The 14759-nt window shown below is 41.1% G+C and overlaps 1 protein-coding gene across 1 annotated transcript in view; it reads right to left on the reverse strand.

Moving 5' to 3' along the window:
* Positions 1-14759, reverse strand: part of EIF2B3 (eukaryotic translation initiation factor 2B subunit gamma) — a 96634-nt gene that overhangs the window by 71743 nt on the left and 10132 nt on the right. The window contains exons 3-4 of the mRNA XM_027892989.1: positions 5885-6044; positions 363-474 (exon numbers count right to left, since the gene is read on the reverse strand). Coding sequence (XP_027748790.1) covers positions 363-474; positions 5885-6044 — 272 coding nt within the window. The remainder of the gene's footprint in view (positions 1-362; positions 475-5884; positions 6045-14759) is intronic.

The raw sequence follows: 14759 nt of genomic DNA on the forward strand, positions 1-14759 counted from the left end.
GATACTCTGCAAATCCATCTGGGATTCAGACAATGAGACCAGCATTAATGGACATAGGCCTAACACTTTAGGATGTCTGATCTTAACTCTATCTGTACTATAGCAATATAGGCTTCATTTCAACAAGAGTTACCTTTTCATGCATTCCTTTTCTTGCCCTGGAATTTTTCACAACAAAGGTGTAAGAAAAGCCTATCAATTGGTTGTAATGATGTAACAAAGAATAAAAATACTACTCCTTGAGTATTCCAAAAGCTGCTTTTCCTGTTCCTTTCCCATCCTGCTTTAACCACCACTTCTAGTACACAGTTATTTTACCCCATTCCAAGTTCAGTTTCTATTACAAGGACTCATGAGCTTACTTCTGAAGGATGGATCTTTTAATGACAAGTTCTTCATCCAAGTCAGCTTCATTAGCCATGAAGAGCAATCTTTTTCCTGTGTCATCCACTCCAATGAAGTCACGCTGCTCCACTGAAGTAGAAAACCAAACAATCATTATATAACCCCACTTTTATGCAGGATGTAAAGACAAATGGGACCACCGACCACCCTCCAAAATACGAAATATTCTGTTTCAGACTATCCCAGCAAATCAATTAATTTAATATTTATGGATAACTTCTCCAACTTCTTTTCAGTCAGGGTAGCTGATATACATCAAGACATTCAAAACACTGGCCCTGCAAGCTTTCTGCATCCTTTTTATGAAGATGCCAACTACAAGTCCTTACATGCAACATTATCCTGAGCTGTGCTTTCCTTCTCTCTCTTTTTAATTTTTTTAAATAAAAAAACCCCTGCTACCTTAATTTACACAACAACAAACCCAAGGCAAGCAGTGAGTTCTTCAAAATCCAACTGCTTCTTCCTCATCATAAGCCACTCCACATTGGAACTAAGTGGTCTGGAGCAGATTATGATTTCAGTTAAGACATAAATATTTTGCAGCTCATCTATTTCAGATAAATACTAATAGCAATAGCAAACCTAAATCACAAACAGGCACAAAAGTATAGATTCTAAGACTTCTACCACACATGTTTCTGGGTGAGTTAACTTGTTTTAAATATCTATTTATAAAACTGCCAACCAAGAGAATACCTAACAGTCACACATATTATTGTGGCAATCCCCACCTCCTGCAATCAGTGGCTGAGCATCAACAGGGACTTTGGCCTACTGAAATCTGTTTTTTGAACAGTTTTCCACAACATCTGAATACAGTGGTGGCAGCTTATTCTAATGATCACTTTGTAGTACGAACCATCACTCTGGTGGCAGCCAGATATCGATTTTTACAGAGCCACAGGCTGTACGAGAAAGCCATGGTACAGTTCTAACAAAAATCTCCTTTCTCCCACTAAATACTACTATTTTGGGCCAAACCGGCAAATATTTGATCTCCTAAGTTCTAAGCCTTTAACCACACTGGAGTAACAGCATGGCCTAGAAGTAGCTAATTCTCTAAGATCTTTTTCAGCCAAACTATTTTTAACCTTATTTTTCCCAGTTCAGCCCCATCCCTTGTGTTTTACTTTTACTTGTTCTTTTCAGAGTCACCATAGCAATAACCACTATCAAAATACAGTCAGACCTACGCAGCTGTCGAAAAGTTCTCCTGTGGCAGTCTTTGATCCAAGTGATCAAGCACAGCCTCTTCAGAAAATCCCCCAAGCCTTCTCAGAAATTAATCATACAGCAGAGAAGTACAAAAATAGGTGCCTGAGCATGTAACACTATGACAAATTAAGTACAATTACAATAAAGCTCGCTTGATGTAAAAACTCAGGTTTTGAAAGCAGTGCCAGATCTCATGCTACGGAGGGTGATGAAGTTTGAGAGTAGGGGCTCATCAACCCTCGCCTCTGCCTCCTAAATGGGGTCTCCTGACAGGTCAGAAATACAACAGTGACCGATTTTCTTCCATCAAGGCACCAACACTTCTCTCGGAGTTCAGGTCCTACCTGCCCATCTCCTGGTTGTTCCTACAGTAACATGACATATTAAACTGCCATAGAAAAACCCTCTGCAACACGGGGAAAAAAAACCCACTCGATGAGAACAGGAGCAGGTACGTGACAGACACCAAACCGGTTTCTCTTGCTTGTGTGGATAGATAAGAAACAAGCAGTGAAGCCATGAGAACACTCTGTGGTTTTTTTTTTTTTTTGTAGCGGATGCCAGGTCAGGTTTTTCCCTGTACACTGGCAATAACTAAGCACTACTGTTGTAAAGCTAAAAAAGGCAAAACTTACTACTAAAATCAATTATCCAGAGATACAAGAGAGCTGTTTTGAATCCCACTGGCCTTATTTAGTGAGGAATAAATAAATAGAAGAATGAATACATAACTAGTTTACAAAATCCCTTCAAGGAAAGTATGAGAAAAATGTTAAAGCTGCAGTGACAGTAACAGTAAAAAAAATAATTTAAAATAAATGGAAAGCAGGATGTGTTTTGCCTCCTCATGATAAATAAATAAGGATTTGACACTGATATTGCAATTTATTCATTACCTCAGAAATTAGATTCTCATCAATTTCAAGAGCTTTAGCGATCTAAAGAAATCATGACATCACAAGAGAACGTTGAACAACTCGGTGATGAGGAAAAATAAATTTCAGTCAGATTTTCTAAAATGCTTTTAAATCAAACATAATTAATTGACACTTAAAAAAAAAAAAAAAGACACCTTTGTTCAAGATGCAGTATCCCCACCCTTTCAGTTAAAGGGGGAGAATTCACACGATGCAGCCTTCAAGACCACCAAGAGGTCTTCTGGCAAACACAGGGAATACCAGTGATGACATGCCTGCTGCTTTCAAGACAAGAAAAATAAGCAGGAAAAAGTCACCATCCCCATCTCTTCTGCCTTTCTTTATACACAGAAAGGTTCAGACACTACATTCCACACAATCCCTTGCAGGCCATCTTGAGGCACACGGCTCCACTCCGGGAGTCCGAATTCCTGACATTCTCTGTTTATTTGGGTTACTGCCATTCACTAGCACTTGGGTTGTTGTGTTTTTTTCTATGGCCGTGCCTCTCACTGCTCAATTAAAAAAGCCAACGAGATGATTATTGTCAATATGTGATCCCCTAAATATAAAAGCCAATGAACTTGACCCTGTAATTTGCAGCTGAGTCAAACATTTCAGGAAATCATCAGTACAAATTGATAGCACTTAGCACTGCAATTAATGCTAATTTAAGAACTGTTCCTTATATCACAGTTCTTGAATGTTCAATAATATCCATTTCCTAATACAAACATTTCAGCAGTACAGTGCAAGTACACAGAAACATAGATGTGTCACGATTTAGAGCTAATAGTGCCACATACTATGAAAAACTGCCTAACATATTCCACATTAGTATCTTGTCTTCAGTTCCTTATAAGCTTCACCACGTTTTAACTGTCTGGGATGAAATTTCCAATGCCAGATGCCCGCCCTAAGAGGAACATCTGAGAAACTTCAGTGAAAACCACTCAGCTGCTTCTAAGGCTAAAGAAAAAAAGAGGGTTTAGCATAAGCTGAAATAGTTTGGTGGTCCTTCCCTGGAAAAGCTCTTACCAGTCTTTGAAAAACTGCAGGTTCACATGCTCTACTCTTCTCCAGACTTGTATTTTTTACTTTTTAGTTTTTGTGTACTCTATTCTTAAGAATAGGTTGTTCCAATGCCTCAGCTCCTAGGACTGATCAAATAGCAGGTGCTATCTAAAGCTTTCTGTGGTACGTGAAAAGCACACAAGCCACGAGGTTCCACAGCCACGCTGTGATGACTCTGCTCCTGGGGAAAGAGCTTAATCTGCTGCGTTTTTGCAACCTGTTTTTTACAAGGAAGTAAAACTCATAAGCTCGCAAGGGTGAGGGGAAAGAAAAACAGAAAAACAAGGATCCTGCCAGACAGGCTGGAAAGGAGAGAAAGCAGTCCCTGAAAACTAGTGGGACTGGGACTGTCTTGAAAGGACACTGGACCACAGAGACAGGAATTAGAAGAAAACAGGTGACTACAGGCAGATAAATGAAGCAGATCAAGACTAGAAGTCAGAAGCAGAAGAGAGAATGGAACTGGCAGTGAAAGAAAAGGGTAATATATGACAAAGAGAAGTTGGGCTCTTGACAAGGTTCCTTGAGGGAGGAAACTAAGCAAAGAGAACAAGAATGGATGCTGGTGGTGGTAAGAGGTCAGCACGAGAAGAGAGAGGAAGATTAGCTAGGATGGTGTTGACAACAATGGGGTACATTCGGTCAAGTAGGAATGAAAGGCAGAAGGGTCTGGTGCTCTAAAATGTACTGCCCTCCTTCAGAGCCTGGAGAAGAACCTAAAATTCTTGTCTTGGCACTCCCCTGCTTTTAACCAATGACTAAAAAAAAAATCTGGTAGGGTTCATGTCTCATCTGAGGCAGTTTACAGAAAACATATCACCAGTGCTGTCCATGAGAGCTCAAGTAGAGTAGCTTTGGGCAGGAGACCTTAGCACCAAGCCCCACAGTAAAACACCATGGGTGGTAAAACACTTCTACATAATGGAATTTTAGTCTTTTCAAGTTTGGCCTTTTAAAAATCTGAGAAACCATACACAAATTTTAACAAGTCATGTAGGAAGACACATGCTACTAAGTCAGGCACGCAGACATAAAAAACAAGCAAAAAAAGAATGCACGTACAAAGTGACGTGTTTATATTTGCAAAGAGTCTTCAGATGATCTTGTTTATCCTCACAGACCTCCTTGCCCCCACCCTGTGTACTCAGAGCTCGCTTGCTGGGCGGCTCTATGATGTTTAACCACAGAGCCCCATTAGTTTACAGCTCCTGAATGCTCAACCCTGTGGCTGTAGCAGGGCTCTTGACGACGCTTTATGTGCCATTAGCACTTAGATTGCCTTTTCAAAAATATGGGGGTTTAGAGCTGTTTGAGAGTCCCAAGTACTAAATGCTTTCAGCCCTACTAGCCTTGCACTTCGCTCCAGAAAAATCTTTTCATGCAGAGTCTGAGCAGCTTTCTTTTAAAACACATTTCCTCCACTTTCAGACACACACGTAGTCCAACTGTTGGCTTGCATTTCACTCCTCTCTCAAACAGTTTGAAGCTACACTTTCTTATTTGTATTCCTGTAATGCCTCTGAGCTTTAATCACAGACCAGGACCCACTAGGCTGGCAATAATCTGGGCTCAGCAATTTAACAGATATCATTAAAAGAAAATGAGAGGTTTGGTGTGGGAACAACTGTATGGTGTTTAGCACTTTCAGCATGTAAGTAAAACGGGCATAATAGCCCTGCTCTGCCTTACAGCAGTGTTGTGAGAACAGATACATTAAAGATTACAAGGCACTAACTAAGATATTAGGGTAAGAGGGACAAGATAAGCATCTAACCAAGTCCTTGAAATCAGTGGGAGTTTTGCCTAGCAAGAGGCTCCTGGATGTGATTTCAGAAGAGTAATTCAGTACGTACCACAAGAGGGGAGAATTTCTAGAAGCATTTGTTACCCACCTAGTGCTGGTCCCTACAGGCAGCGGTAAAATTCCCAGCTATGATCTGGCTGATACTTCATGCTCTTGAAAAACCTAACGGTTTTAATGTTCATATGTAACAAAAATCCAGGGTTTCATCCAAAACTCACTGAAGTCACCTGGAGCTTTTCCCTTAACTCTTGTGAGCTTTGGATCAGAGCCTGCAAGACTACACGAGTCTAATACTTAATTCGGAGCTGGAAAAAACCAAGCCACACCCTCATCAGGGAATCTGAGGAAAAATAGGGCATCTGCACCTTTTTTCTTTCTTTTGCTCTGGCATTGGTAACTAAACATATCATACATACCAGTGGTTTCTCTATAATTTACTAATAAATATGTATTCCTATCTACATACCTGGCTTTTTCTTCCCTTTCTGTCCTGGTACCACTTCCGTTGGTTCATGAGTTTTCTTCATCAACATGGAGAGAGTAGCATCGTGTGTCCGAAAGAGATCCACAACTTTATATAAATCAACATCTGTGATCAGATCGCAGCTCAACACCAAGACATCAGTCTGCCAAAGAAGAAAACAAAAACCCACACCCTTCAGAGATACAAATTGCCACATATGGATTAGCATTTGAGGACCCAACAACAAATACATACATTAACTTTTTTCTTCTTCTTTTTTTTTTTTTTTTTTTTTTTTTTTACCTACAGAAAACACAGGGTCTGCCCACACTCTGCCAAAAACAGCTCCTGGTTTTTACCAGTGCACTTTTCTTGAGTCCTGCTGTTACTGTTATTTGGTTAATGCTTACCCTGCTCTGGACCATAAAGAATATGTGACCATCTAAACTGTCCTCGTCTGCTCCTAAGGGCACAGAAGCCATGACTTTCAAGACTGGTAGGAAATTCTGCTGTATTTTCAGCTACTTTTAGTTATACAATGATGTAGAAAAGAAACCTTTCTGAAGAAATCTTTTTTAGTTGACTTAGCATCTGGCTACAAACCACTGGAAAAGATATTTAAACTATGTTATTTTATCGGGGGACAAAAAAAGCAAAGACTATCTAGGATGTGATTTACTCAGTAATTGCACTGCCATGGTGGGCTCAGTTTAGAAATACATTTCCTAAAACCAGCAATACCCTATATAAAAAAGAAAAAAAAAAAAAAAGAGGAAGTTAGGTCCTATTTAATAACAGGCTTGTATTTAATTTTGATCTCAAAGGATTCCAAAGTCCCTTACCAAGTATTTAAGAGAACTGCCTACAGATCACAGAAATGTTGTCACGTGTTGAGCGAGACACAGCAGCTTCACTACTGTGCACACTATCAATATAATCTGGCTAAAAACCCTTACTTAGAAAAAAATCTTCTGTATTTCACGTGGGTTGTGGAATATACTGCCAAAAACCTACTAGTTCAGCAATTACTTTCATTTAAACTAATCCTAACATAATATTTGTGCAGCACGGCCTACAGAAAAGTAGCAAGTTTCCACTTTTTGTTAATGATCAACCTTCTAAATGTGCCTCAAGAAGACAGTGTTTCTTTCGTGACATTTACCATTTTTGCTTTCTGTGCTACCATTTACCATGGTAAGCCTCCCTGCAGAGTGTGACGTGGCTGCCTAGCTTTCTCTTTTAAAAAGACAATATTTAATAAGAAGGGCACTAGAAAATGCTTTGTAAAACCTGAGTTAATCCATGGAGGATCAGCAATTCTGCTTACACTTCTGAAAACTAGTTTAAAGTAAACTGTTCCAGGACTGACCGCTCATTACAGAAAGGTTTATTATAGCAAAGCTTGGTTTATAGATTTTTATCTAATACTAGGAGATTTCACGTTGTAGTTGAGGCTAACCCAGGTCTGGAATTTACATTATTTGACAGGTTCTCCAATAAATGCTGGGCAGTTTCACGTGTTTACCAATAAGGCACTGGAATTCATCATGTCACAAACTGTTGGAGCTGGATTTGGCATGCTGTGCAAAAGGTCAAGCTCTTCAATTTTCATGTGATTTCTCCCTACTTTACCGAGAAACACCTGGCTGCTTTACAGGAAGGAACAATGTGCAGGTTGAGAATTTTACACATTTAAAACCTGACTTGCATCACTCCTTTTAACGTATTTTCAAAATGTGTATTTTATATGAGAGTTTTGCCCAGCAAAAGTGCTTTAATTAGCACTTCTCTAAAAAAACCAAAATGCACACACACTGGAAAAAAACCCCAACAACCTAATCCACTAAAGCAAGTTGCCCAGCACTCTGGAGCAGCACTGCTCCAACATTCCAGCGTGTACAAAGAAAATAAGAAAAAAATTCAGCTTGGTATGGAAGTAAATCTCCCGCTTCACAACTGTAAACTGTGAAGAAACACATATTAAATATCCTGGAAAATCCTGCAGAATTTTCAGATATTCTGTTTTTACAGGAGCACACGTGAGTTACGGTATTTGTAGAAAAGGCCAAAAGGTATTCAAGACACATATAAATAGACCTGTACTTTTCAAACTCACTCTGTAGAAGGAAGAGATTGCCAGATTCAACTCTAAATGCATTCACCCCAGTGGCGAAAATAAGAAGTAATAAAATGAGACAGGTAGACCCTCCAACAGTTTTGTCCTAAGGAACGAGTACCTCGGCTTGTTAAACAAACCTTGTAATTATTTCACATCTTATTTAAATGCTTTAATCTGCCACTAACGCAAAAACCCCAACAAGCGTTTCATAGTTCTGACCAGGCTCCTGGGTTTTTTCTCCTCGCTATAGGACAAGCCTTTTGCAAAAACTGAATGCAAGACCCCTGAGGAGCATACGGGAACAGAACCACCAAATGTCTGGTTGCCATCTGTTCTACCCATTTACTCTCCCAATATGTAAATAAACGTCAGTGAGCGCAGGGACCAGTGAAACACACAGTTGCTCTGTAAAGCCCACATTTCTGCCTCTCCTCCTGATGAGCAGAGCAGCGGCCTCAGAAGCACGCTGAGAATACACCATGAAAGGCTCTTTTGGGACTTGACAGCCTCCCCTTTGAAACACCACCCCCCTCATAAATAAAGCCCTCACTGTCTAATGGATGCACTTTTTTTTTTTTTTTTTTTTGCCAGTGTACAACTCCTGAACGAATAAACTAATGGCTGAACGAAAAAATAAACCGTCCTAGAACCTCAGCAGAAGTGTGTGTTTTTCTTTACGTTTTTGGGGTGGGCGTAGAAGAAAGAAAATAAATGGTAGAGCTTGTGGGTTTTTTTACATATATACATGCCAAATAAATACAGTGCACCTTTCCCAACAAGCCACTGCTACAAAGAAGAGAAGTACGCACTTACTACACGCACTCATGTGCTAACAAGGGGTATGTGAACATACTTGACTTCATGAATTATGCAAACACCTAAGTACACACACACACACACACATATACATCTCTTAATGAAATACATGTAACAATGATTACATCAACCCCAAACTATTATACAAACAGACGATAAGAATCAACATGAACTGATTAAAAAAACACCCCAGCAAGCACACACCCCAAGCAGAACGACTGCAGAGGAAGGAAAACGCACGCACAAATGCACCCTCAGCACCCATTGCAACCAGGGGCAGGACAAGGCAAGGGTCTTAACTCAAGGAGGACCACCTAATGGATGGGGCATGAAACAAATGCTTGGAATTTCTGGCATTTTCCTGCTCTGCTAAGCTTCATTCGTGCCATTTTGTCTACTACTCCAGTGACAAAGAGGAGCCCTCGTCACAGATGGGGGCGGGGGGGGGCTCTACCACTGAAGCTGCTGTACAGAGCAGGTGAAAACGCCATCAAGCATCATAAGTGAACAGCAAATGACTCTGGGTTTGGGAACACAGGGAAACACTGCAGTGCGACTCATCTGGAGGCAGCAGCCACACATGGAAAAGACAAGAAGAATATGATGCTCCTTGGAAGAGTCACCTCGGGCCTCAGTAATCTCAGATTACTGTAACCTCAGATTTACAATTTACCCATTCAAATTCAAAATGCAGACTCGGTTACTGATCAGTGGAGAAAAATGGGGTCCTGCAGAGACCATCCCACCTATGATCTGAGTTTCAAGGAGATACTTCTCCATCCCTACTGACGTTATGAATTACTGGAGCTCTGGGCTTCCAATCCAGCGATCACTCAACACAGAGAGTTCAGTCAAGTACAGGCACATGGCACTTAAGGCCCCCAAATCTCCACTCTACCCTTCCCACACTGGTTAACGGGACTTCACCAAATGTTTCTGAACTATAAAATCATCAGGTATTATGAAATAACTCACATACTTGATCAGGATAAATAAAACAGCGTAACATAAAACATCAAGAGATTTATACAAAATAGAGAAAACAGTGAAGAAAAAACACTGAAAACCAACATGTCAACAATTATACTAAACCAAGTACAGTATGGAAAATCTACACAAAAACAAGACTAAAAAGCAGAATGTTTCAAGAACTCAGTTCAACCGATTTAAAAATAGAAAACATGTTTTCAATGGAACTAATTCATACCACAGATCAAAAGATGGATGCAATTATATGGTGTAATATACCAGCATAAATAAAAAGCCTTGGACTTTCTCACACCCTGCACACAAAGGCAATCCTAAAAACCCTTTTATATTCAGCAATTATTGCTGAAGCCCTTATGATCAAACAGGAGATGTCAAGGTTACCACAGATAGCTGGCAGCAAATGACCAATTTTTAGTGGTATTCACTGTGCTTTTTCTATCAAGTATAGACAAGGGCAGGACCTCATAGCCTAAACTGCTGATGGCCTTAAAAACAGCAGACCAGAAAATGAGAAAACATGTGTTGCAAAGAAACCTGTAATATGAACAAAATCAGCCTCAAGAGAAAGAGGAAAACAAATGTCAGACTGTATTACAAACAGAAGAGAAGTTAGACATCCACAAGCAGTAGAACCAGCTCCTAACAGAACTGAAAACGGACAAAAAGTTGAAATTAAAGGCTAAAAATTTCCAACTGCAAATTATTACAGCTGAGACTTTGACAGCAAAAGAAAGAAAATCAAGAGATTAGACTGTTCCTACACTCAGTCTCAGTTAACACATGCACAAACAGAGGACTTTGCATCACTTCCTGCGGTGTCACCATACAAAGAGGGGAGAGAGGAACAAGTTATAATTACTGCTGGAATTAAGACTGAGTTTTATACACAATAGCCTGGAACTTCACCCACATGTTGCATTAACAGTGGGTTTGTGTGTAATGCTTTTTATTATTCTAAAGAGTGGAAAGGGAAAGAACAGTTTGGCTGTGGGCAAGCATTTTGATTGCTTGTTAGCGTGCTTCAGGCAAAGCCAAAGATACCTCACAGCAACTGCATTACTCACCACTCTTCAGATCAGAAACTTACATCCAAAGCTTTAAAGAATCCCTTTTTATCTCAGTCTCCATTAAGAGCCCTCCAATTTCCACACCTGTGACCTCTTTGAAGCTCTGTGGCTGTTGCTGTAACTGGAGCAGGGAACCTCATTTAGTTTTTGATGTCTGCAGGATCTTGTTAGCTACCAACTGACATGGCTGCCTTTGGCTGGGAATTCCCACTCTGCTCTTGTAATGCCCTTGATAGCAAAATTCAGAAGAAAATCGTGATTTAGTACTTTGTTGGCAGACGTGAAGCATTTACCCACTCTGCTCTCACCTTGCAGCAGAGCAAGTTTGCTGTAGAGCAGCACCTTCAAAACTCTTCTGACAGAGAACAGCTGAGGCACAGAACGTCCCTCAATCCAAAATCCAGCATCAACCTCTCCTCATTGAAAGATGGAAGAAACTTTTTTTTTTTCTTAAAGACAGCATGCAATGTGAAAGAGGATTGTTAGAGGCTTCTTTTTCCCTCCTTTAAAAAAAGAGAAAACAGAAAAAGCTAGTGTGGGAGCCAAGGGACTCTCCTCTAATTTCTTGGATGGCCCTGAATTCATCAGTTGAGGATGTCTTAGGGCAATGTGAATGCCTTCACATACGTAACCTGTCAGCATCACTGTTTATCTTCTCAAAGAAAGCTGCAAGAAAGATGCCAGAAGCTGGGGAGGAGACTTAACCCCAGTCCCATCACATGGCTCATCCTATGTGTTGTATCAGATGGGATCATACAATGAAAACACCATTTTAGGCTATCTTTGTATCTCAGGAGCTACCATCCAAAATCAATATTTTTTAATTTACATACATATAAGCTAGGAACAGGAAAGATATTCAAGCCTGGAAGGCATCCTGTCTCCTCCCAGAAGGAAGTCTTGTTACCTACGCTCAAACTGACACGTGGGATGGAAAAGGGTAATTTACAGTTCTCAGCAACCAAATCCAGAAGTTTAGAGATGAACATAAGTTTGTAAACTTATTAAGGATGTTTTTAAAGCAGGACGTTGATATTATGACAATTACTGAACTGTGAAACTTCTAGTCTGGAACACAAGCTTTGCAATCCACTTTTTCCTCTGGTTTTGACAAATAATATTTTGTTCTACTTATGCAGTACTCCAAAAATAATTTTCCCAGCTTTCTCCTTCAACCACATCACCCTTCTTCACTGGTTCCATTTTCTACAAGTTGTTTACCTTTCTTTAATAGCCCGTTCCTTCCACTTGTCTTGCACTTAGCAAACCTACTGCTGCCTCACATCAATACACGTTGCCAGCTCTACTACCTATTTGTATCCTCTAAACAATGTCAGCTTTAGGCTCTGCTGTCTTTTTTTTTTTTTTTTTTAATTTTAATAAAAGAAATCTGCTACCCTTACACTTGCAAAACACTGACAATTGTCAGGCTATCAGGACACTGGGGCACTGGACTGACACATTTCCTCTCGTCTCACTGGGCTCTCTCATTTGCCCGAGTCACCTCCTGGGTTTACATCCAGATCCTGAGTACGCCACAGAGGAGACTGCTCTTCCCATCTAAAGGCATCCAGAACACGTGCACCAACACCACGAGAACCGTGCCTACTAAGGCTCAGGGGAGCACCCCAGACCCCAGACCCCAAATTCACCAGTTCACGCAGCCCAGCAAGCTAAATTCTCCCCTGGTTCAAAACGGTGCACCAACAGATCCCTCCTTCCCAGGCAGAAGAACTCCCGAAACAAACGGCGCTCTCCTCGTCACTCCCATTCCTGGAAGGCAGGTTTCCAGGACTACCTGGACGGCAGCACCACCAGACCTGCCGTGCAGCTGATCTTGGACTCTCTGCCTCGCGTGAGCAGAAAGGAGAGCGCGGCAGTCGGGCTCCAACCTCAACAGCAGCAGCGCAGCAGGATTGCTGCCAAAGCCCGGAGCTCAAGCCCAGGCTTAACACTTAATGTAAGCAGAGCCTTAAGGCAGTCAGGTGCTGCAGCCATACACACAATAATAATAAAAAGGAGTCCTAAAGGAGCTCAACCGGCTCAACTTATTGAAGGGAAAGAAGGCCTTTGCCCACAGTCTGCAGTCACCTGGACTGCAGATCTCTCAGCAACACAACAAAAGGCAGGCACGACTGGATTCAGGGGCTGGGAATCAGCGTTCAGCGTAGGAATAAAACACAAAGTGGTTTAAAAGGGAGAGTAAGTATAACCTGGAATAAAATATCAAAGTATGTAATAGACTATTCACACGTTCTGGTAGATGAAGAAGGTCTTGCTCTATTTCAGAAACACTTATCACTAAGTCATTTGTAACTTTTGGGGCTAGCAGCCCTAACTAGTGGGTGCAAATTCCCATACAGACCAGAGGATCACAATGGTTCCTTGCAGACTCAAGCCAGACAGTAAATGAAAACCAAAACATATACAGCATGTGTCCTCGGGAATCATTCTGCCATCCTGCAGCTAGTATCAGCACGATCTTAAATTAAAAAAAAATGGTGTGAAACTCTTTCCAAGGCCAAAACAAGTCATTACACAACACCCAGTTTCAACTCTGCTTCAAAAGAAAATCCAGACTCCAAAGTGCTCTGCAAAGCACAGGCTCTGTGAGACACAGCTCAGTGGCACTGCTGCTGTCTGCAGCCTGCACAGGAGGGACAACCACCTGGGGGAAACCCCATTAGCTTTGTTCAAATGTAGGTTTGGGGTTTTTTTCTGTAAAAACTAATCATGCTGTATTAAATAAAAACACTGTTATGAACTGTAGATTCCTATTCTTCTGTCCTCCACACAATACCACCTTCTCCTCCTAGCACCTCTCCAATTTTTCCAGCGATATTTGGTCTGCAGCAACTGCTGTTGTGAGAAAAACATTAAGAGATGTCAAGACCTCCACTGCTTTTTCTAGCACTATTAGTCTAAGTCCAGAATTTTCACCATCTTCCCAAAGGAGCAAACAGAATTTATGCTACAGAAGAATGCCTTAAATTCGCTTCAAGAAAATCTGAACACGCATTTGTTTTTTCTTTTTCAGCACAGAACGAAGGAAAAATGAGATAACCTATGTGGGTTTCCCACGTAACGCAACAAAAATGCAAAATTGAATTCCGGTCATCTTGCAAGTCCGCTGATCTTCACCAAAGCTTTCACCAAATTAAACAGTGACAGACAACCAGTGCTGAGCAAAGTGACAGCCTCTGGGATGGCCTGTGCTGCTCACAGCACCACGTTCCTGTTATCAGTGCTACGCTGCTTACCAGGCTGCAAAGCCAGACGCAGGGAAAAACCCTCTCCAGCACGGTCACTCCACGGGTTGATGCTTGGCATCCACTCCCTCTCACATTCCCCAATAACTGGAACTATGTGCTGAGGTTAACACATGCAACTGTGTTTGACCCAAGCAATTCCATTTTCTCTTTCAAGGGATGAATACTCACTGAAGAATATCACCTGCAAGGAGGCTACTTGTACATTTTTCTGGAATAACGTTCCTTCCTCGCTGTCCACAGCCCTTTTACTTTGTTTCTGGCCTGCACGATTTCTACTCGTGTGTTTTCCCCAGATCTTCTCTCATAGGAGGTTGGGGCTTTTCCTGGCAATTGTGGGCACTACAGCTGTCACAATGTCGTGATTTAAGCCCAGTAAGTTATTTACACAAGGCAGCTGTATATACTTGAAATAGGGAAAATGAAGGATGGTTTACCAAAATGAGCACTGCTATTTACTCCCCAGAAATGAAAACTGGTAGCGGCTCACAAAAACAGGAAGATATTTTTTACCAGGACGCTTTTAAACAAATTACTTCAGCTATATACACGTGCAAAGAGCTCGCTAAGTCTGCAACGAGAATAGGCTGAATTTGTGTAATTCATCAGAAACCACA

This window comes from Empidonax traillii, unplaced genomic scaffold (assembly GCF_003031625.1).
Source record: "Empidonax traillii isolate 1590-97213 ecotype Southwest subspecies unplaced genomic scaffold, ASM303162v1 scaffold15:size5535645, whole genome shotgun sequence".
Classification (NCBI taxonomy): Eukaryota; Metazoa; Chordata; class Aves; order Passeriformes; family Tyrannidae; genus Empidonax; species Empidonax traillii.